The 21802-nt window shown below is 47.1% G+C and overlaps 1 protein-coding gene across 1 annotated transcript in view; it reads left to right on the top strand.

Annotated features, from left to right (window-relative positions):
- LOC106560274 (lysosomal cobalamin transport escort protein LMBD1) overlaps positions 1 to 21802 on the top strand; it is a 304463-nt gene that overhangs the window by 208927 nt on the left and 73734 nt on the right. Inside the window, exon 15 of the mRNA XM_045701048.2 lies at positions 3265 to 3331. Coding sequence (XP_045557004.2) covers positions 3265 to 3331 — 67 coding nt within the window. The remainder of the gene's footprint in view (positions 1 to 3264; positions 3332 to 21802) is intronic.

The raw sequence follows: 21802 nt of genomic DNA on the forward strand, positions 1-21802 counted from the left end.
CAGGCCAGGGAATCCTGAGGCATGGTCCTAGGGCTCAGGTCCTCAGAGTGAGAGAATTAGAGAGAGCGTACTTAAATTCACACAGGACACCGGATAAGACAGGAGAAATACTCCAGATATAATAGACTGACCCTAGCCCCCCGACACATAAACTACTGCAGCATAAATACTGGAGGCTGAGACAGGAGGGGTCGGGAGACTCTGTGGCCCCGTACGACGATACACCCAGACAGGGCCAAACAGGCAGGATATAACCTCACCCACTTTGCCAAAGCACAGCCCCCACACCACTAGAGGGATATCTTCAACCACCAACGTACCATCCTGAGACAAGGCCGAGAATAGTCCACAAAGATCTCCGCCACGGCACAACCCAAGGGGGGGCGCCAACCCGGACAGGAAGATCACGTCCGTGACTCAACCCACTCAAGTGACGCATCCCTGCTAGGGACGGCATGGAAGAGCACCAGTAAGCCAGTGACTCAGCCCCTGTAATAGGGTTAGAGGCAGAGAATCCCAGTGGAGAGAGGGGAACCGTCCAGGCAGAGACAGCAAGGAGCTGTTCGTTGCTCCAGTGCCTTTCCGTTCACCTTCACACTCCTGGGCCAGACTACACTCAATCATAGGACCTCCTGAAGAGATGAGTCTTCAATAAAGACTTAAAGGTTGAGACCGAGTCTGCTTCTCTCACATGGGTAGGCAAGCCATTCCATAAAAATGCAGCTCTGTAGGAGAAAGCCCTGCCTCCAGCTGTTTGCTTAGAAATTCTAGGGACAGTAAGGAGGCCTGCGTCTTGTGACCGTAGCGTACGTGTAGGTATGTACGGCAGGACCAAATCGGAAAGATGGGTAGGAGCAATATGTATGAGTATGAGGGGACCTCTGAGGGGGTGTGGGGTGTATGAGGGGACCTCGGAGGGGGTGGGGGTGTGTTTGGGGGATCTGGGGAGCGGTTGGGGTGTCTGGGGAGGGGTTGGGGGTGTCTGGGGAGGGTGTGTGTGTGGGGGAGGGGTGGGGTTGAGAGTGTCTGGGGAGGAGGTGGGTGTGTGTGTGGGGGGGTGGGAGGGTCTGGGGGAGGTGGGTGTGTGTGGGGGGGGGAGGGAGAGGTCATATCTTGTGTAAAAAAGAAAGTCATTAATAATGTTGGAACTCTAAGGAAAGATATTTTAATGAGCGTAAATCCACATCACACACACACCAATACTGTTCACCCCTATACCCAGCCTCATTCATCATCTCTCTCTGTCCTTAATACCATCGTCACCTTCTGATCCATTGGAGCAGGGAATCAGGGGATTTATAACTTGAGCCTTGCTCAAACATTCTTCCATTTAGGTTTCACTGTCAATTTGGGTGGATTAAATCCAAAAAACTCTGAAGGAGTGAGGGTTCCATCCTCTTGAATCCTCCTGAAGGAGTGAGGGCTCCAGCCTCCTGAATCCTCCTGAAGGAGTGAGGGTTCCATCCTCCTGAATCCTCCTGAAGGAGTGAGGGTTCCATCCTCCTGAAGGAGTGAGGGTTCCATCCTCCTGAATCCTCCTGAAGGAGTGAGGGTTCCATCCTCCTGAAGGAGTCAGGGTTACATTCTCCTGAATCCTCCTGAAGGAGTGAGGGTTCCATCCTCCTGAATCCTCCTAAAGGAGTGAGGGTTACATTCTCCTGAATCCTCCTGAGTGAGTGAGGGTTCCATCCTCCTGAATCCTTCTGAAGGAGTGAGGGTTCCATCCTCCTGAAGGAGTCAGGGTTACATTCTCCTGAATCCTCCTGAAGGAGTGAGGGTTCCATCCTCCTGAATCCTCCTAAAGGAGTGAGGGTTACATTCTCCTGAATCCTCCTGAGTGAGTGAGGGTTCCATGCTCCTGAATCCTCCTGAAGGAGTGAGGGTTCCATCCTCCTGAATCCTTCTGAAGGAGTGAGGGTTCCATCCTCCTGAAGGAGTCAGGGTTACATTCTCCTGAATCCTCCTGAAGGAGTGAGGGTTCCATCCTCCTGAATCCTCCTAAAGGAGTGAGGGTTACATTCTCCTGAATCCTCCTGAGTGAGTGAGGGTTCCATGCTCCTGAATCCTCCTGAAGGAGTGAGGGTTCCATCCTCGTGAATCCTCCTGAAGGAGTGAGGGTTCCATCCTCCTGAATCCTTCTGAAGCAGTGAGGGTTCCATTCTCCTGAATCCTCCTGAAGGAGTGAGGGTTCCATCCTCCTCAATCCTCCTAAAGGAGTGAGGGTTCCATCCTCCTGAATCCTCCTGAAGGAGTGAGGGTTCCATCCTCCTGAAGGAGTGAGGGTTCCATCCTCCTGAATCCTTCAGAAGGAGTGAGGGTTCCTGAATCCTTCAGAAGGAGTGAGGGTTCCATCCTCCTGAATCCTCCTGAAGGAGTGAGGGTTTCATCCTCCTGAATCCTTCTGAAGGAGTGAGGGTTCCATTCTCCTGAATCCTTCTGAAGGAGTGAGGGTTTCATCCTCCTGAATCCTTCTGAAGGAGTGATGGTTCCATTCTCCTGAATCCTCCTGAAGGAGTGATGTTTGGTTAAATCCTTCTAAATTTAAGGATATAATGTATAGCAATGACAGTGAAATGTATTTCGATCTGGTAAACGGCTGCCATTCCTTTTTATTTGAATCTCTCTATTGCTCCAGTTCTTTGTTTCTCCTTCATAATGGTTATGTCCTGCTGTTGAAGGTTGTATTGCCTGGAGTATTGGCCAATTGTCATGGACATAAACTTGGCTTTGTTTCATGATTGGTGGAAGGATAAAGATGTGCTTTTAAATGTAAATGGCAGCACAACAAAATATGATAACGAACAGCTATTGTATTAGCTACATTAGCTGCGTTAGTGCATTAGCTACATTAGTCGCCTTAGCCTCATTAGCTACATTAGCTACATTAGTGCATTAGCTGCCTTAGCCTCATTAGCTACATTTGCTACATTAGTGCATTAACTACATTAGCTGCCTTAGCCTCATTAGCTACATTAGCCTCATTAGCCACATTAGCCACATTAGCTACATTAGCTGCCTTAGCCTCATTGGCCGCATTAGCCTCAATAGCCGCATTAGCTGCCTTAGCTACACACCTTGGTGGAACACGATGATGACCATACATGTTTTATTTTCTGGATTGCAGTTGAGTTGAATGGAAAACTGTGTACGCTTAGTTAGTTTAAGTGCACATCCGTCATATTATAGCAAACAAACAGTACTGGATACTTTGTTTGCTATGGAGAAGAGAAACATGCCTCTTTTTGTGTGTGTGTGTTTGATCAGAGCCCGATGCCACCAGGGAATAATACCACTTGGACTACCAAGACCTGCGATGCCGACGCACCTCAAGGTAAGACTGCCAGCTACACACACCATGTACACTGACACACACACACGAAGACTATCTCTAGCAGTACAGCAAGATGCTATATTTTTCACATACGTAGAGACCTACCAGTCCATCAGAGGAAAGAAGACCCGAGATAAAGAAGGAAGCATGTAATATATAATAAACACATTAGAATATATGATCAATGTTTAATATCTCACAAAAGGGCTACGTCCCAAATGGCACCCTATTCCCTATTTAGTGCACTACTTTCTACCATGGGCCTTGGTCAAAAGTATTGCACTAAATAAGGACTGGGGTGGCATTTTGGACACAGACAAAGAGATGGTGTAGAGGCCAGTTATCCTCATGCCCAACAGTGGTACACAAGACCTTCTTCGGTATCATTCATTATTCAACCAGGATGAATTCATATCAAGGACAAGCATTTACTGATGGATTACATGGCCTCCTAGCCTCCTCAACAGTTACTACGGTGAAGTCAGGCATGCAGACACGAACGGGAATATGCATCATTCCTTTTCCAGCGAGCTGGATCACATGCATTTATTCATCCTGCCTAATGCTCGAGGCAGAGCGGGCCTGTCTTAGATAGTGTATGTTTCCCAAATGGCACCCTATTCCTTATGTAGTGCACTACATTAGACAGAGAGCCCTATCAAAAGTAGTGCACTATATAGGGCAGGGGTATTCAACTCTTACCCTACGAGGTCCGGAGCCTGTGGGGTTTTCTGTTCTACCTGATAATGAATTGCACCCACCTGGTGTCCCAGGTCTAAATCAGTCCCTGATTAGAGGGGAATCACCCACCTGGTGTCCCAGGTCCAAATCAGTCCCTGATTAGAGGGGAATCACCCACCTGGTGTCCCAGGTCCAAATCAGTCCCTGATTAGAGGGGAATCACCCACCTGGTGTCCCAAGTCTAAATCAGTCCCTGATTAGAGGGGAATCACCCACCTGGTGTCCCAAGTCTAAATCAGTCCCTGATTAGAGGGGAATCACCCACCTGGTGTCCCAAGTCTAAATCAGTCCCTGATTAGAGGGGAATCACCCGTCTAAATCAGTCCCTGATTAGAGGGGAACAATGAAAAAACTCAGTGGAACTGGCTTGGAGGTCCAGAGTTGAGTTATATATAGGGAATATGATTCCATTTGGGAGGTAGCCTCTGAGAGGGAGATGTTTAGAGGACAGGAGGAGTGTATAGAGATTCACCAAGAACATTGTCAGGCCGGGTTACCATGGAGAGGAAGGTGTTGAAATCTAATGAGGCGAGGAATGGACTGAAATGTGAGTGTGTTGCGGGGTGGGGGGGCATTGCACTTTGACTGGAAGAGGGAAATGTGTTTTCCACGTTTGAGAGGAAGTGCTCAGGGACGAAGGTGGCTCAGAGAGATGTGGAGATACAGTACTTCAGAGAAGTTGGAATTGTAATGTTTACCGCTGTCAGACACCTCTTCACTCAAAATCCAAAATGCATGTGTAGACCATATCACTGTATTTGTGTATCAGCAGTTGACTGTTTTTAGTCAATACAAAATAAACCCCCATCAGAGAGGCTGAAAGGAAAGAAGCTCTGAGCTGGTGCAGGTGGCTCACAGGGTGAGAGGTGGGATACAGTGGTCTAGTGGAGTTGAAGTCGTGGCTATTGTTAACCCACACTGGGTGGGTTGCACCAACTGAAATTAGAATGATTTTAGATTAGAGCTAATGTAGATTTTGTAAATGTTGCCCATCTAATACATTTTGCAGCTCCTAGCATAACACGTGTATAGACCACATCACTGTATTAGTTTACCAGCAGTTTGGAAGACATACAGTTCCTGTGTCTAGTCAATGTAAAATCAACCACCAACAAACATACCAGTCGGCTGTTGTTTTTGTTATTTTGCGACCTCTGATATATTAGCTTGTGCATAATGAAAACAACAAGTAATTAGAATGTTAAAATTCAAAAGCCAAAAGCAAACGAGTAATTAACTACAAAGTGTGTGTGTGTTTGTGTCATTGAGGTCAATCTAGTGTATCATGTGACAGAGTAATTAGCTAATAGAATAGTGACCAGACTTACAGAGCCTTCAGGAAGTATTCACTCCCCTTGATTTTTCCCACATTTTGTTGTTACAGCCTGAATTTAAAATGGATTACATTTAGAGTTTGTGTCTTTGGCCTACACACAATACTCCATAATGTCAAAGAAGAATGATGTTGAATTAAAATGAAAAGCTGAAATGTCTTGAGTCAAGAAGGATTCAACCCCATTGTTCTGGCAAGCCTAAATTTGTTAAGGAGTGAAAATGTGCTTCACGTGTCGCATAATACACCCAGTCACTACAAAGATACAGACGTCCTTCCTAACTCAGTTGCCTGAGAGGAAGGAAACGTGTTGTCCTTTTGGCTCAAGACATCCAGAGGAGGGCACTCATATGTAGCTCTGGAATTATAATTAAACTGAGTTGGGAATATGTAGCTACTGTCAATATGTCAGTGAACGAGAGAGAGGCAACCAAGCTTTCATAATGTATTGAAGACAGTTCTTCTCTCAGTGAACCAACGAGAGAGAGAGAGGCAACCAAGCTTTCATAAGGTATTGAAGACAGTTCTTCTCTCAGTGAACCAACGAGAGAGAGAGAGAGGCAACCAAGCTTTCATAAGGTATTGAAGACAGTTCTTCTCTCAGTGAACCAACGAGAGAGAGAGGCAACCAAGCTTTCATAAGGTATTGAAGACAGTTCTTCTCTCAGTGAACCAACGAGAGAGAGAGAGGCAACCAAGCTTTCATAATGTATTGAAGACAGTTCTTCTCTCAGCACAAGGAACAGTTGTCATGATTTAAGTGAAGGCTACATAAAGGAGTTGATGAGTCTAATTGGTTGAAGTTTCCTGTTTATTTCAACCACTTCAGCACCAATGAATGAAAGGCATTTACATATCTTTATCACACACCCTCTAATCAGGATACAGATCGTATATTACATGAGAGAGAGAGAGAGATCGTCTTAAGTATTGGCCACAGAGGCAGCACAGAACATGCATATATCCCTTGTTAGTGAGGAATATAGTATTTGAATCTTGGACCCAGTTTGACTTGTTAGTGAATACAGTATCATGTGACTCTTGGACCCAGTTTGACTTGTTAGTGAATACAGTATCATGTGACTCATGGACCCAGTTTGACTTGTTAGTGAATACAGTATCATATGACTTGGACCCAGTTTGACATGTTAGTGAATACAGTATCATGTGACTTGGACCCAGTTTGACTTGTTAGTGAATACAGTATCATGTGACTCTTGGACCCAGTTTGACTTGTTAGTGAATACAGTATCATGTGACTCTTGGACCCAGTTTGACTTGTTAGTGAATACAGTATCATGTGACTCTTGGACCCAGTTTGACTTGTTAGTGAATACAGTATCATGTGAATTTTGGATCCAGTTTGGGCTTCCTGTCTCTCACAATGAAGCATCAATCTGCTGCACAGAAGTTGCTCTGCGGGGTTACCACAAATCAATCTTTCTCCAGTCGACTTCACAGTTTAAACCGACGCTATTTTTCACCCTCCGCTTGCCAGATATCACAGCCTCCCAATCTGTTTGTGTGGGTTTGGCCTTTTCCCATCTGTGGTCACACTCTGTAACCATCCCTCCCTCGCCGCCCACCAGCAGTATCTGGATAAAGCTACACACACACACACACACACACACACACACACACACTCACACACACACACACACACACACACACACACACACACACACACACACACACACACACACACACACACACACACACACACACACACAAAATGTGGAGACAAAAAAAGAGACCATAGCAACACAATGCAATCTGTTAGCAAAGTGTTCTGTAGCACTGCCCAGTAGCAGCTGGCTAGGCTGGCTCCACATCAGGTTATGTACTGTAGCAGCAGCTGGCTCCACATCAGGTTATGTACTGTAGTAGCAGCTGGCTCCACATCATGTTATGTACTGTAGTAGCAGCTGGCTCCACATCAGGTTATGTACTGTAGCAGCAGCTGGCTCCACATCAGGTTATGTACTGTAGCAGCAGCTGGCTCCACATCAGGTTATGTACTGTAGCAGCAGCTGGCTAGTCTGGCTCCACATCAGGTTATGTACTGTAGCAGCAGCTGGCTCCACATCATGTTATGTACTGTAGCAGCAGCTGGCTCCACATCAGGTTATGTACTGTAGCAGCAGCTGGCTCCACATCAGGTCATGTACTGTAGTAGCAGCTGGCTCCACATCAGGTTATGTACTGTAGAAGCAGCTGGCTCCACATCAGGTTATGTACTGTAGTAGCAGCTGGCTCCACATCATGTTATGTACTGTAGTAGCAGCTGGCTCCACATCAGGTTATGTACTGTAGTAGCAGCTGGCTCCACATCATGTTATGTACTGTAGCAGCAGCTGGCTCCACATCAGGTTATGTACTGTAGCAGCAGCTGGCTCCACATCAGGTTATGTACTGTAGTAGCAGCTGGCTGCACATCAGGTTATGTACTGTAGCAGCAGCTGGCTCCACATCAGGTTATGTACTGTAGTAGCAGCTGGCTCCACATCAGGTTATGTACTGTAGTAGCAGCTGGCTCCACATCAGGTTATGTACTGTAGCAGCAGCTGGCTCCACATCAGGTTATGTACTGTAGCAGCAGCTGGCTCCACATCAGGTTATGTACTGTAGTAGCAGCTGGCTCCACATCATGTTATGTACTGTAGTAGCAGCTGGCTCCACATCAGGTTATGTACTGTAGCAGCAGCTGGCTCCACATCAGGTTATGTACTGTAGCAGCAGCTGGCTCCACATCAGGTTATGTACTGTAGCAGCAGCTGGCTAGTCTGGCTCCACATCAGGTTATGTACTGTAGCAGCAGCTGGCTCCACATCATGTTATGTACTGTAGCAGCAGCTGGCTCCACATCAGGTTATGTACTGTAGCAGCAGCTGGCTCCACATCAGGTCATGTACTGTAGTAGCAGCTGGCTCCACATCAGGTTATGTACTGTAGCAGCAGCTGGCTCCACATCAGGTTATGTACTGTAGTAGCAGCTGGCTCCACATCATGTTATGTACTGTAGTAGCAGCTGGCTCCACATCAGGTTATGTACTGTAGTAGCAGCTGGCTCCACATCATGTTATGTACTGTAGCAGCAGCTGGCTCCACATCAGGTTATGTACTGTAGCAGCAGCTGGCTCCACATCAGGTTATGTACTGTAGTAGCAGCTGGCTGCACATCAGGTTATGTACTGTAGCAGCAGCTGGCTCCACATCAGGTTATGTACTGTAGTAGCAGCTGGCTCCACATCAGGTTATGTACTGTAGTAGCAGCTGGCTCCACATCAGGTTATGTACTGTAGCAGCAGCTGGCTCCACATCAGGTTATGTACTGTAGCAGCAGCTGGCTCCACATCAGGTTATGTACTGTAGTAGCAGCTGGCTCCACATCAGGTTATGTACTGTAGTAGCAGCTGGCTCCACATCAGGTTATGTACTGTAGCAGCAGCTGGCTTCACATCAGGTCATGTACTGTAGTAGCAGCTGGCTCCACATCAGGTTATGTACTGTAGTAGCAGCTGGCTCCACATCAGGTTATGTACTGTAGTAGCAGCTGGCTCCACATCAGGTTATGTACTGTAGCAGCAGCTGGCTCCACATCAGGTTATGTACTGTAGTAGCAGCTGGCTCCACATCAGGTTATGTACTGTAGTAGCAGCTGTCTCCACATCAGGTTATGTACTGTAGCAGCAGCTGGCTCCACATCAGGTTATGTACTGTAGTGCTCCTAATGCTATGGGAGATGTTAGTGCCTCACTATGAAGCTATAGACATTGGCGCTACTGAAAGCTAGCAGACTGTTCCGTTACCAACGTCAAACTCATGTTTGTCTATTCAATGTATGTATTTTATGCTAATTTTACACTCTGGCTAAGAGGAAGACTTTACAGGGGGAGCAGTATTTGTGGCCATATTGAGACATGTTTGCGTGATGTTATAGAAACATTTTGTAGTGTTTTCACAGTCCAGTAAGCTGTTGAATGGCAGCTTGGTTGAGACAGGTGGTTGTGAGGAGGAGGTGGGTATTCAGACATGTTATTTGATCAACACACGGTAGCGTTTGCAAACTATATTAAACTATGGGATGACAACTTGCTCTATCCTGGATTGGGATTTGTGAGGAGGATGTGTGTGAGGACATGTATGAGGCTGTGTGTGAGGACATATATGAGGCTGTGTGTGTGTTTGTATGTGTGAGGTGCTACAGTATAAAACCTTTTTGACTACCTCCAGCTAAATTGGTTGCAGAGAGCAAACACTATAAGCCCTGGATGTTGACCAAGCCAGTGGAGATGCACAGGGCAGACAGAGGAGATCATTCTCAGGGTTCAGCTCTTAGAAATGGCATTGCTCTTAGCTAAGAAGCATTTGAAAATAACCAACATTTTAACGGAACATGTCCATCCAACTTGGCTTATGTAACATTTTCAGCTACTTAGGAGGGAATGTGTAGCCTCTAAGTGCATCAGAGCATGGTACTTGAAATACAGCTTACAGTTTGAAGCACGTTATTAACCCAACGGGGCTAACAAATGGATTGAAATAACGTGAAAATAATGTGGAAAGTGTTTTAGCTGGAGAAATAGTGAGGTGTGGATTGAGGGGACAGTGAAAGCCAGTGGCTGATGGGACAGTGAAAGCCAGTGGCTGATGGGACAGTGAAAGCCAGTGGCTGAGGGGGACAGTGAAAGCCAGTGGCTGAGGGGGACAGTGAAAGCCAGTGGCTGAGGGGGACAGTGACAGCCAGTGGCTGAGGGGTACAGTGAAAGCCAGTGGCTGAGGGGGACAGTGGAAGCCAGTGGCTGAGGGGGGCAGTGAAAGCCAGTGGCTGATGGGACAGTGGAAGCCAGTGGCTGAGGGGGACAGTGAAAGCCGGTGGCTGAGGGGGACAGTGAAAGCCGGTGGCTGAGGGGGACAGTGGAAGCCGGTGGCTGAGGGGGATAGTGGAAGCCGGTGGCTGAGGGGGATGGTGAAAGCCAGTGGCTGAGGGGGAAAGTGAAAGCCAGTGGCTGAGGGGGATAGTGAAAGCCAGTGGCTGAGGGGGATAGTGAAAGCCAGTGGCTGAGGGGGATAGTGAAAGCCAGTGGCTGAGGGGGATGGTGAAAGCCAGTGGCTGAGGGGGAGAGTGAAAGCCAGTGGCTGAGGGGGATGGTGAAAGCCAGTGGCTGAGGGGGATGGTGAAAGCCAGTGGCTGAGGGGGAGAGTGAAAGCCAATGGCTGAGGAGACGGTGAAAGCCAGTGGCTGAGGGGGATGGTGAAAGCCAGTGGCTGAGGGGGATAGTGAAAGCCAGTGGCTGAGGGGGATAGTGGAAGCCAGTGGCTGAGGGGGACAGTGAAAGCCAGTGGCTGAGGGGGATAGTGGAAGCCAGTGGCTGAGGGGGATAGTGGAAGCCAGTGGCTGAGGGGGATAGTGAAAGCCAGTGGCTGAGGGGGATAGTGGAAGCCAGTGGCTGAGGTTGGATAGTGGAAGCCAGTGGCTGAGGGGGATAGTGGAAGCCAGTGGCTGAGGGGGATAGTGGAAGCCAGTGGCTGAGGTTGGATAGTGGAAGCCAGTGGCTGAGGGGGATAGTGGAAGCCAGTGGCTGAGGGGGGTAGTGGAAGCCAGTGGCTGAGGTTGGATAGTGGAAGCCAGTGGCTGAGGTTGGATAGTGGAAGCCAGTGGCTGAGGGGGATAGTGAAAGCCAGTGGCTGAGGGGGATAGTGAAAGCCAGTGGCTGAGGGGGATAGTGAAAGCTAGTGGCTGAGGGGGATAGTGAAAGCCAGTGGCTGAGGGGGATAGTGAAAGCCAGTGGCTGAGGGGGAGAGTGAAAGCTAGTGGCTGAGGGGGATAGTGAAAGCCAGTGGCTGAGGGGGATAGTGAAAGCCAGTGGCTGAGGGGAATAGTGAAAGCCAGTGGCTGAGGGGGATAGTGAAAGCCAGTGGCTGAGGGGGATAGTGAAAGCCAGTGGCTGAGGGGGATAGTGAAAGCCAGTGGCTGAGGGGGAGAGTGAAAGCTAGTGGCTGAGGGGGAGAGTGAAAGCCAGTGGCTGAGGGGAATAGTGAAAGCCAGTGGCTGAGGGGGATAGTGAAAGCCAGTGGCTGAGGGGGATAGTGAAAGCCAGTGGCTGAGGGGGGCAGTGAAAGCCAGTGGCTGAGGGGGGTAGTGGAAGCCAGTGGCTGAGGGGGATAGTGAAAGCCAGTGGCTGAGGGGGAGAGTGAAAGCCAGTGGCTGAGGGGGATAGTGAAAGCCAGTGGCTGAGGGGGATAGTGAAAGCCAGTGGCTGAGGGGGATAGTGAAAGCCAGTGGCTGAGGGGGATAGTGGAAGAAGAGGATATGGAGCCCCTAGTTATCCTCAGAGCCATATAATTCTGTCTATAGAAGCAGTAAACATGCATGTATATTTATGGCTGTGGTTATCCCTGCCTGCCTTCCCTGTATGCCCACGTCCATTGCCCACTAGCTGTTCACCAGGGAGCATCTCCAATGTCAAGTTATTGAGACACTGCCAGGCTTTTATACAACGGAACTTGTACCGACTCCTCCGACCAGCCTATATGCTTTCAACACTAGCGAGCCAAGTGCAGCTGTACTGTGCTGGCCTGATTATGCATCCACCGTAGTGGTTTGAACCATGGTGGAAAGGACAATGTGAAACAGTAAGAGCCAACACAGTATGGTTTGGGTTGGCGCTGTAGTGTGAAAAGGGTATTACAGTACCAGCCTGGGCCTCTTTTGGCCGTCTCGCATAACAGCCGTTAGCACAACGGACTAGGAAGTGTCCAGCTGAGACAACACATGGGACTGGGAGAGACCGTCACTGCCCACCAGAAACGGACATGATGTTGCCACACTTCAAAGAGTAGGCCAGAGTCTGGTTGTCATTGGAAAGGGGAGAGATTTGAACACACCCCCTCTCCCTGTCAGTACCAGCCCTTTGCTCTGTAGAGTGTAGTGTACTGTGGGGGCACAGATCAATCCAAGCCTTTAAGAGCCGCAATGTGTCTTTTCCATGAAGGTGGCAGAGGAAGGGAGGGTTTAAATCACAGATTCATGTTGTCTCTTCCATGAACATGCATTTCCTTTGTGAGACTAATAGGTCTCCTTGACAAAGTGATGCAGGGGAAAGATGTCAACTAGAATTCAGCATCCACATCCAGCATTTTGTCTCAGATGTGTCCATGTCAATTATCTTTCATTATCAAGTCATTAGGTTCCACTCATCTCTTTTGAACACCATGATCAAACAATAATGAATGTTTGCTACTTCTCTCTCTGTTGAAAGCAGTTCCTCAAGACTGGGGACTAGCCACACTTCTATAATGACCTGTTACCTGCCTTCTGAACTGAGAAGTTCATTTCAATCATGTTTAGCTACAGAGGACCCGCTCAGCGAAGAAGAATGATTCTCTCTCTCTGTTTCGCTTTATTCAATTCAAAGGCTTTATTGGGAAACATGTTTACATTGCCAAAGCAAGTGAAATAGATAATAAACAAAAGTGAAATAAGCAATCAGTAATGAACAGTAAACATGGCTCTCTCCAGTCTCACAGTAATGGATAATATTATCATGTATCTCGGTCGCCACAGCGAGACACGAGCCCTACTGCCTATGCTTCTGCAAGATCAAGTGGGTTACCATGGCTACCACCCAGCAAGTTTTCCATGGTGAAACAGGGGGTGTTTCAATACATTCAGCTGCAAATCAAAATGACTGAGACATGAAATGCTTTCTGCTCTCTTCTCCCTTAGTGAGATTGGGGTTGACTGACTGTTGTACCTGAGTTTCCTACATGGTTCTGATGACTCAGTGTGTTAGTTAGAGCATGGTGCTTAGCTAGCAACACCAGGGTTAGAGCAAGATGCTTAATTAGCAACACCAGGGTTAGAGCACAGTGCTTAGCTAGCAACACCAGGGTTCGAGCACAGTGCTTAGCTAGCAACATCAGGGTTAGAGCAAGATGCTTAATTAGCAACACCAGGGTTAGAGCACAGTGCTTAGCTAGCAACACCAGGGTTAGAGCAAGATGCTTAATTAGCAACACCAGGGTTAGAGCACAGTGCTTAGCTAGCAACACCAGGGTTAGAGCACGGTGCTTAACTAGAAACAACCAGGGTTAGAGCATCAGGCTTAGATAGCAACACCAGGGTTAGAGCAAGATGCTTAATTAGCAACACCAGGGTTAGAGCACGGTGCTTAACTAGAAACAACCAGGGTTAGAGCATCAGGCTTAGATAGCAACACCAGGGTTAGAGCATCAGGCTTAGATAGCAACACCAGGGTTAGAGCATGTGGCTTACATAGAAACAACCAGGGTTAGAGCATGTGGCTTACATAGAAACAACCAGGGTTAGAGCATGGGCCTAATTAGCAACACCAAGATTAGAGCATGAGGCTAAGCTAGCAACACCAGGGTTAGAGCATGGGGCTTAGATAGAAACAACCAGGGTTAGAGCAAGTGGCTTACATAGAAACAACCAGGGTTAGAGCATGGGGCTTAGATAGAAACAACCAGGGTTAGAGCATGTGGCTTACATAGAAACAACCAGGGTTAGAGCATGTGGCTTACATAGAAACAACCAGGGTTAGAGCATGTGGCTTACATAGAAACAACCAGGGTTAGAGCATGGGCCTAATTAGCAACACCAAGATTAGAGCATGGGGCTAAGCTAGCAACACCAGGGTTAGAGCATGGGGCTTAGATAGAAACAACCAGGGTTAGAGCATGTGGCTTACATAGAAACAACCAGGGTTAGAGCATGGGCCTAATTAGCAACACCAAGATTAGAGCATGAGGCTAAGCTAGCAACACCAGGGTTAGAGCATGGGGCTTAGATAGAAACAACCAGGGTTAGAGCATGTGGCTTACATAGAAACAACCAGGGTTAGAGCATCAGGCTTAGATAGAAACAACCAGGGTTAGAGCATGTGGCTTACATAGAAACAACCAGGGTTAGAGCATGGGCCTAATTAGCAACACCAAGATTAGAGCATGGGGCTAAGCTAGCAACACCAGGGTTAGAGCATGGGGCTTAGATAGAAACAACCAGGGTTAGAGCATCAGGCTTAGATAGAAACAACCAGGGTTAGAGCATCAGGCTTAGATAGAAACAACCAGGGTTAGAGCATCAGGCTTAGATAGAAACAACCAGGGTTAGAGCATGGGCCTAATTAGCAACACCAAGATTAGAGCATGGGGCTAAGCTAGCAACACCAGGGTTAGAGCATGGGGCTTAGCTAGCAACACCAGGGTTGTGGTTTAGAGCATGGGGCTTAGCTAGCAACAGCAGGGTTAAAGCATGGTGCTTAGCTAGCAACAACAGGGTTGTGGGTTGGAGCATGGTGCTAAGCAAGCAACACCAGGGTTAGAGCATGGGGCTAAGCTAGCAACACCAGGGTTAGAACATGGGGCTTAGATAGAAACAACCAGGGTTAGAGCATCAGGCTTAGATAGAAACAACCAGGGTTAGAGCATCAAGCTTAGATAGCAACACCAGGGTTAGAGCATCAAGCTTAGATAGCAACACCAGGGTTAGAGCATCAAGCTTAGATAGCAACACCAGGGTCAGAGCACAAGGCTTAGCTAGCAACACCAGGGTTAGAGCACGGGGCTTAGCTAGCAACACCAGGGTTAAAGCATGGGGCTTAGCTAGCAACACCAGGGTTAGAGCATGCTGCTAAGCTAGCAACACCAGGGTTAGAGCATGAGGCTTAGTTAGCAACACCAAGGTTAGATCATGGGGCTTAACTAGCAACACCACGGTTAGAGCATGGTGCTAAGTTAGCAACACCAGGGTTAGAGCATGGTGCCTAGCTAGCAACACCAGGGTTAAAGCATGGTACTTTAATAGCAACACCAGGGTTAAAGCATGGTGATTAGCTAGCAACACCAGGGTTGTGGGTTGGAGCATGGTGCTGCTAGCAACACCAGGGTTAGAGCATGGGGCTAAGCTAGCAACAACAGGGTTAGAGCATGGTGCTAAGTTAGCAACACCAGGGTTAGAGCAAAGGGCTTAACAAGCAACACCAGGGTTAGAGCATGATGCTAAGCAAGCAACACCAGGGTTAGAGCAAAGGGCTTAACAAGCAACACCAGGGTTAGAGCATGGTGCTTAAGCAAGCAACACCAGGGTTGTGGGTTCGCTTCCCGTATGGGCCACATATAGTGAATATGTGTCACTATCCTTATTGACAGTTCTGTAGGTCGCTGGATAAAAGTGTCTGTCTGCTAAGTGAACATATTATCATGTGCCATACAGAAAATACTAATCTCTGTTTGAGCAGGGACAGGAGAGAAGGTAGCATGTGTTTTATGTAAGCCGTAACCCAGAGAAGAGACTCTAGGGGGTCATGTTAACGTATGAGGTTGATCCTGGACTGAGATGGCAGGCTTTAAAACAGAATGTCCTCATAGGGCCCTAGTGGGTCATGTTAACATATGAGGTTGATCCTGGACTGAGATAGCATGCTTTAAAACAGAATGTCCTCATAGGGCCCTAGGGGGTCATGTTAACGTATGAGGTTGATCCTGGACTGAGAGAGCATGCTCTAATACAGATTGTCCTGTCATAATTTACCGTATGTTCATGTCATCTATATATGATTTGTGATATATGGACGACTGTGAGTATGATTTGTGACATATGGACGACTGTAAATATGATTTCTGACATATGGGCGACTGTAAATATGATTTGTGACATATGGGTGACTGTAAATATGATTCCTCACATATGGGCGACTGTAAATATGATTTGTGACATATGGGTGACTGTAAATATGATTTCTGACATATGGGCAACTGTAAATATGATTTGTGACATATGGGTGACTGTAAATATGATTTGTGACATGGGTGACTGTAAATATGATTTGTGACATATGGGCAACTGTGAATATAATTTTGTCATGTACAGTTGTAGGATATTAATTTAATCACCCTGTTGCAGGAGACATTTCCTGCAATGAAGGAAATGTTAAACTTGTAGCGTATTTGAGTTTTAAATAGGATTCTGAAGTTTGTAATTTCCATTTTTAAATTTGACTTGATCCCTTATCAAAAATGTATCAACCCCTCAAAATGTCCATTATTTATAATCCACAAAACAATTCACATTTCCTGTTGCTGCAGGGTTATTTTCCTGCTGTAGCAAACTTGTTCAAATTAAAATCCTACATCTGTAGTGGCCTTTGAACTTGTGATCCTTTTGCAACAATAACTCAATATTACTTCTCAATTTATCTCTTTTACATGAAACCAGATTAACTATTTAATTTTCCCACTGGAAATTCTGCCAGCACATACAGTCGCAGCACACTTTAACATAAAAACTTGCTATAATATAAAAACGAACATTCTACTTAACCGTTATGTTACGCCTGCTGCTGCCATGGTAACGTCAGATTGACAGACAGATAGGCAGTAGGTGCAGGTGCGGGCGGGGTTAGAGGTCAAACTTGTGACTGATTGGCCAGCGGTCCTCGGGGGTGTAGTGGTTTGTAACATGTTGGTGAGCAGGTGCTGAGTGCCAAGCTTCTCCATTATCTCTTCTAAGGTCATTACCACGGCTATTACTCACTCACTCAGCATATAATAGAGACTAACGTTTCTTAGGCTGGTATGAAATGGCACTAATGGTCTAATGCCACTGAGGATTTCACAAAAAGATAGGAAGCTATTTTTAATAGTGTGTGTGTCTCTCTCTCTCTCTCTCTCTCTCTCTCTCTCTCTCTCTCTCTCTCTTTCTCTCTCTCTCTCTCCCTCTGTCTGTCTCTCCTTACCTCCTCCCCATCTCTCCCCTTTTCTTATCTTTGTTAGGAATCTGATTAGGTGCTATTGGGAATAGTGCTATCAGACGTGTGAGTGGCACCAGGTTTAGATGAAAAGCCTGGGGTGGTGGGGAGAGATGGTAGTGCTGGGCCTGGGGTTGTGGGGAAAGATGGGAGTGCTGGGCCTGGGAGGGTGGGGAGAGATGGTAGTGCTGGGCCTGGGGTGGTGGGGAGAGATGGGAGTGCTGGGCCTGGGGTTGTGGGGAAAGATGGGAGTGCTGGGCCTGGGAGGGTGGGGAGAGATGGTAGTGCTGGGCCTGGGGTGGTGGGGAGAGATGGGAGTGCTGGGCCTGGGAGGGTGGGGAGAGATGGTAGTGCTGGGCCGGGGAGGGTGGGGAGAGATGGTAGTGCTGGGCCTGGGTGGTGGGGAGAGATGGTAGTGCTGGGCCTGGGGTGGTGGGGAGAGATGGTAGTGCTGGGCCGGGGAGGGTGGGGAGAGATGGTAGTGCTGGGCCGGGGAGGGTGGGGAGAGATGGTAGTGCTGGGCCGGGGAGGGTGGGGAGAGATGGTAGTGCTGGGCCTGGGGTGGTGGGGAGAGATGGTAGTGCTGGGCCTGGGGTGGTGGGGAGAGATGGTAGTGCTGGGCCTGGGGTGGTGGGGAGAGATGGTAGTGCTGGGCCTGGGGTGGTGGGGAGAGATGGTAGTGCTGGGCCTGGGGAGGGTGGGGAGAGATGGTAGTGCTGGGCCGGGGAGGGTGGGGAGAGATGGTAGTGCTGGGCCTGGGGTGGTGGGGAGAGATGGTAGTGCTGGGCCTGGGAGGGTGGGGAGAGATGGTAGTGCTGGGCCGGGGAGGGTGGGGAGAGATGGTAGTGCTGGGCCTGGAGTGGTGGGGAGAGATGGTAGTGCTGGGCCTGGGGTGGTGGGGAGAGATGGTAGTGCTGGGCCTGGGGTGGTGGGGAGAGATGGTAGTGCTGGGCCTGGGGTGGTGGGGAGAGATGGTAGTGCTGGGCCTGGGGTGGTGGGGAGAGATGGTAGTGCTGGGCCTGGGGTGGTGGGGAGAGATGGTAGTGCTGGGCCTGGGGTGGTGGGGAGAGATGGTAGTGCTGGGCCGGGGAGGGTGGGGAGACATGGTAGTGCTGGGCCGAGGGTGGGGAGAGATGGGAGTGCTGGGCCGGGGAGGGTGGGGATTTTGGCCCTGCTGCTATTGGGTTGAGACCGTTTCTTTTGGATTGAGAAAGTCCCTTAATTAACACCTTTAGGGTTAAAACAGACGTGGAAGGCGAGAACCCCAATTTAGGTTGTCATTCAGGTTTTCTTTCTCTAAAATGTATTTACTTGGGTTAGACCTTAAAAACGTCTAAACTTGTGGACATTGTTAGGCATTGAGCTACATCAATTATTTACTGAATTGAGGCCATGCAGATGTCAATCAAAGATGTATCCAAGGGTTGCAAAGGGAGGGTATATTACTGGAATCTTTCAAAGTTTACCAGTAAACTACCAGAATTTTGGTAACTTATATCAAATATATCACATAAGATGGTTTTAAAATAAACATAACCCTAAATATAAACCAACAACAAGGTTGGAGTTAAAACCTACAGGAGGGTTGCTCTCCAGGAATAGGGTTGGAGTGAAAATTCCCTGTAAGGATCACCACTTTATTTTAAGAATGTGAAATATCAGAATAATAGCAGAGAGAATTATTTCTTTCAGCTTTTATTTCTTTCATCACATTCTCAGTGGGTTAGAAGTTTACATACACTCAATTAGTATTTGGTAGCATTGCCTTTAAATTGTTTAACTTGGGTCAAACGTTTCGGGGAGCCTTCCACAAGCTTCCCACAATAAGTTGGGTGAATTTTGGCCCATTCCTCCTGACAGAGCTGGTGTAACTGAGTCAGGTTTGTAGGCCTCCTTGCTCACACATGCTTTTTCAGTTCTGCCCACAAATTTTCTATAGGAGGTCAGGGCTTTGTGATGGCCACTCCAATACCTTGACTTTGTTGTCCTTAACTTAAGCCATTTTGCCACAACTTTGGATGTTTGCTTGGGGTCATTTTCCATTTGGAAGACCCATTTGCGACCAAGCTTCAACTTCCTGACTGATATCTTGAGATGTTGCTTCAGTATATCCACATAATTTTCCTGCGTCATGATGCCATCAATTTTGTGAAGTGCACCAGTCCCTCCTGCAGCAAAGCACCCCCACAACATGATGCTACCACCCCCGTGCTTCACGGTTGGGATGGTGTTCATCGGCTTGCAAGCATCCCCCTTTTTCCTCCAAACATAACGATGGTCATTATGGCCAAACAGTTCTATTTTTGTTTCATCAGACCAGAGGACATTTCTCCAAAAAGTATGATCTTTGTCCCCATGTGCAGTTGCAAAGCGGAGTCTGACTATTTTATGGCGGTTTTGGGGCAGTGGCTTTTTCCTTGCTGAGCGGCCTTTCAGGTTATGTCGATATAGGACTCGTTTTACTGTGGACATAGATACTTTTGTACCTGTTTCCTCCAGCATCTTCACAAGGTCCTTTGCTGTTTTTCTGGGATTGATTTGCACTTTTCGCACCAAAGTATGTTCATCTCTAGGAGACAGAACATGTCTCCTTCCTGAGCGGTATGACAGCTGCGTGGTCACATGGTGTTTATACTTGCGTACTATTGTTTGTACAGATGAACGTGGTACCTTCAGGCATTTGGAAATTGCTCCGAAGGATGAACCAGACTTGTGGAGGTCTACAATTTGTTTTCTGAGGTCTTGGCTGATTTCTTTAGATTTTCCAATGATGTCAAGCAAAGAGGCACTGAGATTGAAGGTAGGCCTTGAAATACATCCACAGGTACACCTCCAATTGACTCAAATGATGTCAATTAGCCTATCACAAGCTTCTAAAGCCATGACATAATTTTCTGGATTTTCCAGGCTGTTTAAATTCACAGTCAACTTAGTGTATGTAAACTTCTGACCCACTGGAATTATGATACAGTGAATTATAAGTTAAGTAATCTGTCTGCAAACAATTGTTGGAAAAATCACTTGTGTCATGCACAAAGTAGATGTCCTAATGAACTTGCCAAAACCGTACTTTGTTAACAATATATTCTTAGAGTGGTTGAAATAACCTCGGACTTCAACTGTATAAAAATGCTGGGCAGGCCATTATTTTGCCTGTCATGGCTATGCCCCAATAGGATGACAATGCCCCCATCACTGAATGGTTTGATGAGCATGACAACGATGTAAACCATATGCCATGGCTGTCTCAGTCAACAGATCTCAACACTTATGGGAGATTCTGGAGCGGTGCCACAGACAGCGTTTTCCACCACTATCAACAAAACACCAAATGATGGAAATGATCGTGAAATAATGGTGTCAAATCCCTCCAATAGAGTTCCAGGCAGTTGTACAATCTTTGCCAAGGTGCATTTAAGCTGTTCTGGCTCATGGTGAACCAACACCCTGTTAAGAATCTTTATGTTGGTGTTTCCTTTATTTTGGTGTTTCCTTTATTTTGGCAGTTACCTGTATATCATAACTTTGGAAGAAAAATGCTCCTTCAGAAGTGCAAACAGGAAAAGGAAACATGAGAAAACAATGCTGCATTGACTGCAGTGACTGTGCTTAGCTTGAGGAGACTGATGCCTGCTGTTTTTGCAGTAACATGATGTTTTATATATATATATATATATATCTATTGCTGCCTCAGAGAAGGCAGGTGGGCCAATCTACAGGGCGATATGAGCATCCCTCTTCCCAACAAATCAATTATAATTGTGTCAGTATCAAGAGGATTGTCTTTTGAATTGTATGACAATAGAATGTGTCAGTCAAGACTCCCTTCACTTTGTTCTTAGAGAAAGGAGGCCATCGTGTCATCTTGCCTCTAGCCTGTCAAAACAGCGTGCTGTTATTCCCAGGCTTGTCTGTTTGCTTATGAATACGGAATACGGATTGATACATCCGGAGACCCTAACAATGGAGTAATTAAATTATGATTAAGGGGAGTCATGTGTTTTGCTTGACGTCTATTTGGTACAGGAATTTAAAAAATGCATTTTAAAGATTCACTTTGAGCTTTTGACTGTTGGCTCTTGCAAACAATGACAACCCACTCCCTAATAATTAAGTCACTTACATAACTGTTGACGATGACAGTTACTCATATATTCTGTGGCCCCACAACTCTGATATTTCCAGCACCATGCTCTGAAGATACTAAGGGTCAGAATAAAATGTTTTTCTTTCAAGTTTTTATTACACTCATATAGTGGTCAATACAAACTGAAATCCATGAGCATACAACATATCAGAAAAAAACATACAAAAAGGTCATTTAAACAAAAGCAATTGTAAAAGTGTCAGTCAGGATGGGAGCTGAAGGATGGATTGTTTCTCTGGAAGTTGAAGCAGTTCAGATTGTATCAAGAGTGGAGGAAGCGTTGATGGTCTCGGAGGGAGCCAGTCAGACCTCTGCCTCAGCAACGGACCTCGCTGTCGCCTCACATTCTTCGTCCTCCGGGTTTGCAGATGGTTAGCTAGATAGCCACTCCTCTCCACCAGCACTGTTTAGCACCCACTTGGTTGATGCTACTCAAGAGCAGCCACAAAGGCGCTGGAAGCTCACCAAGGTCAGAATAT

The sequence above is a fragment of the Salmo salar genome, chromosome 18 (assembly GCF_965601325.2).
Source record: "Salmo salar chromosome 18, fSalSal1, whole genome shotgun sequence".
NCBI classification, from domain to species: Eukaryota; Metazoa; Chordata; class Actinopteri; order Salmoniformes; family Salmonidae; genus Salmo; species Salmo salar.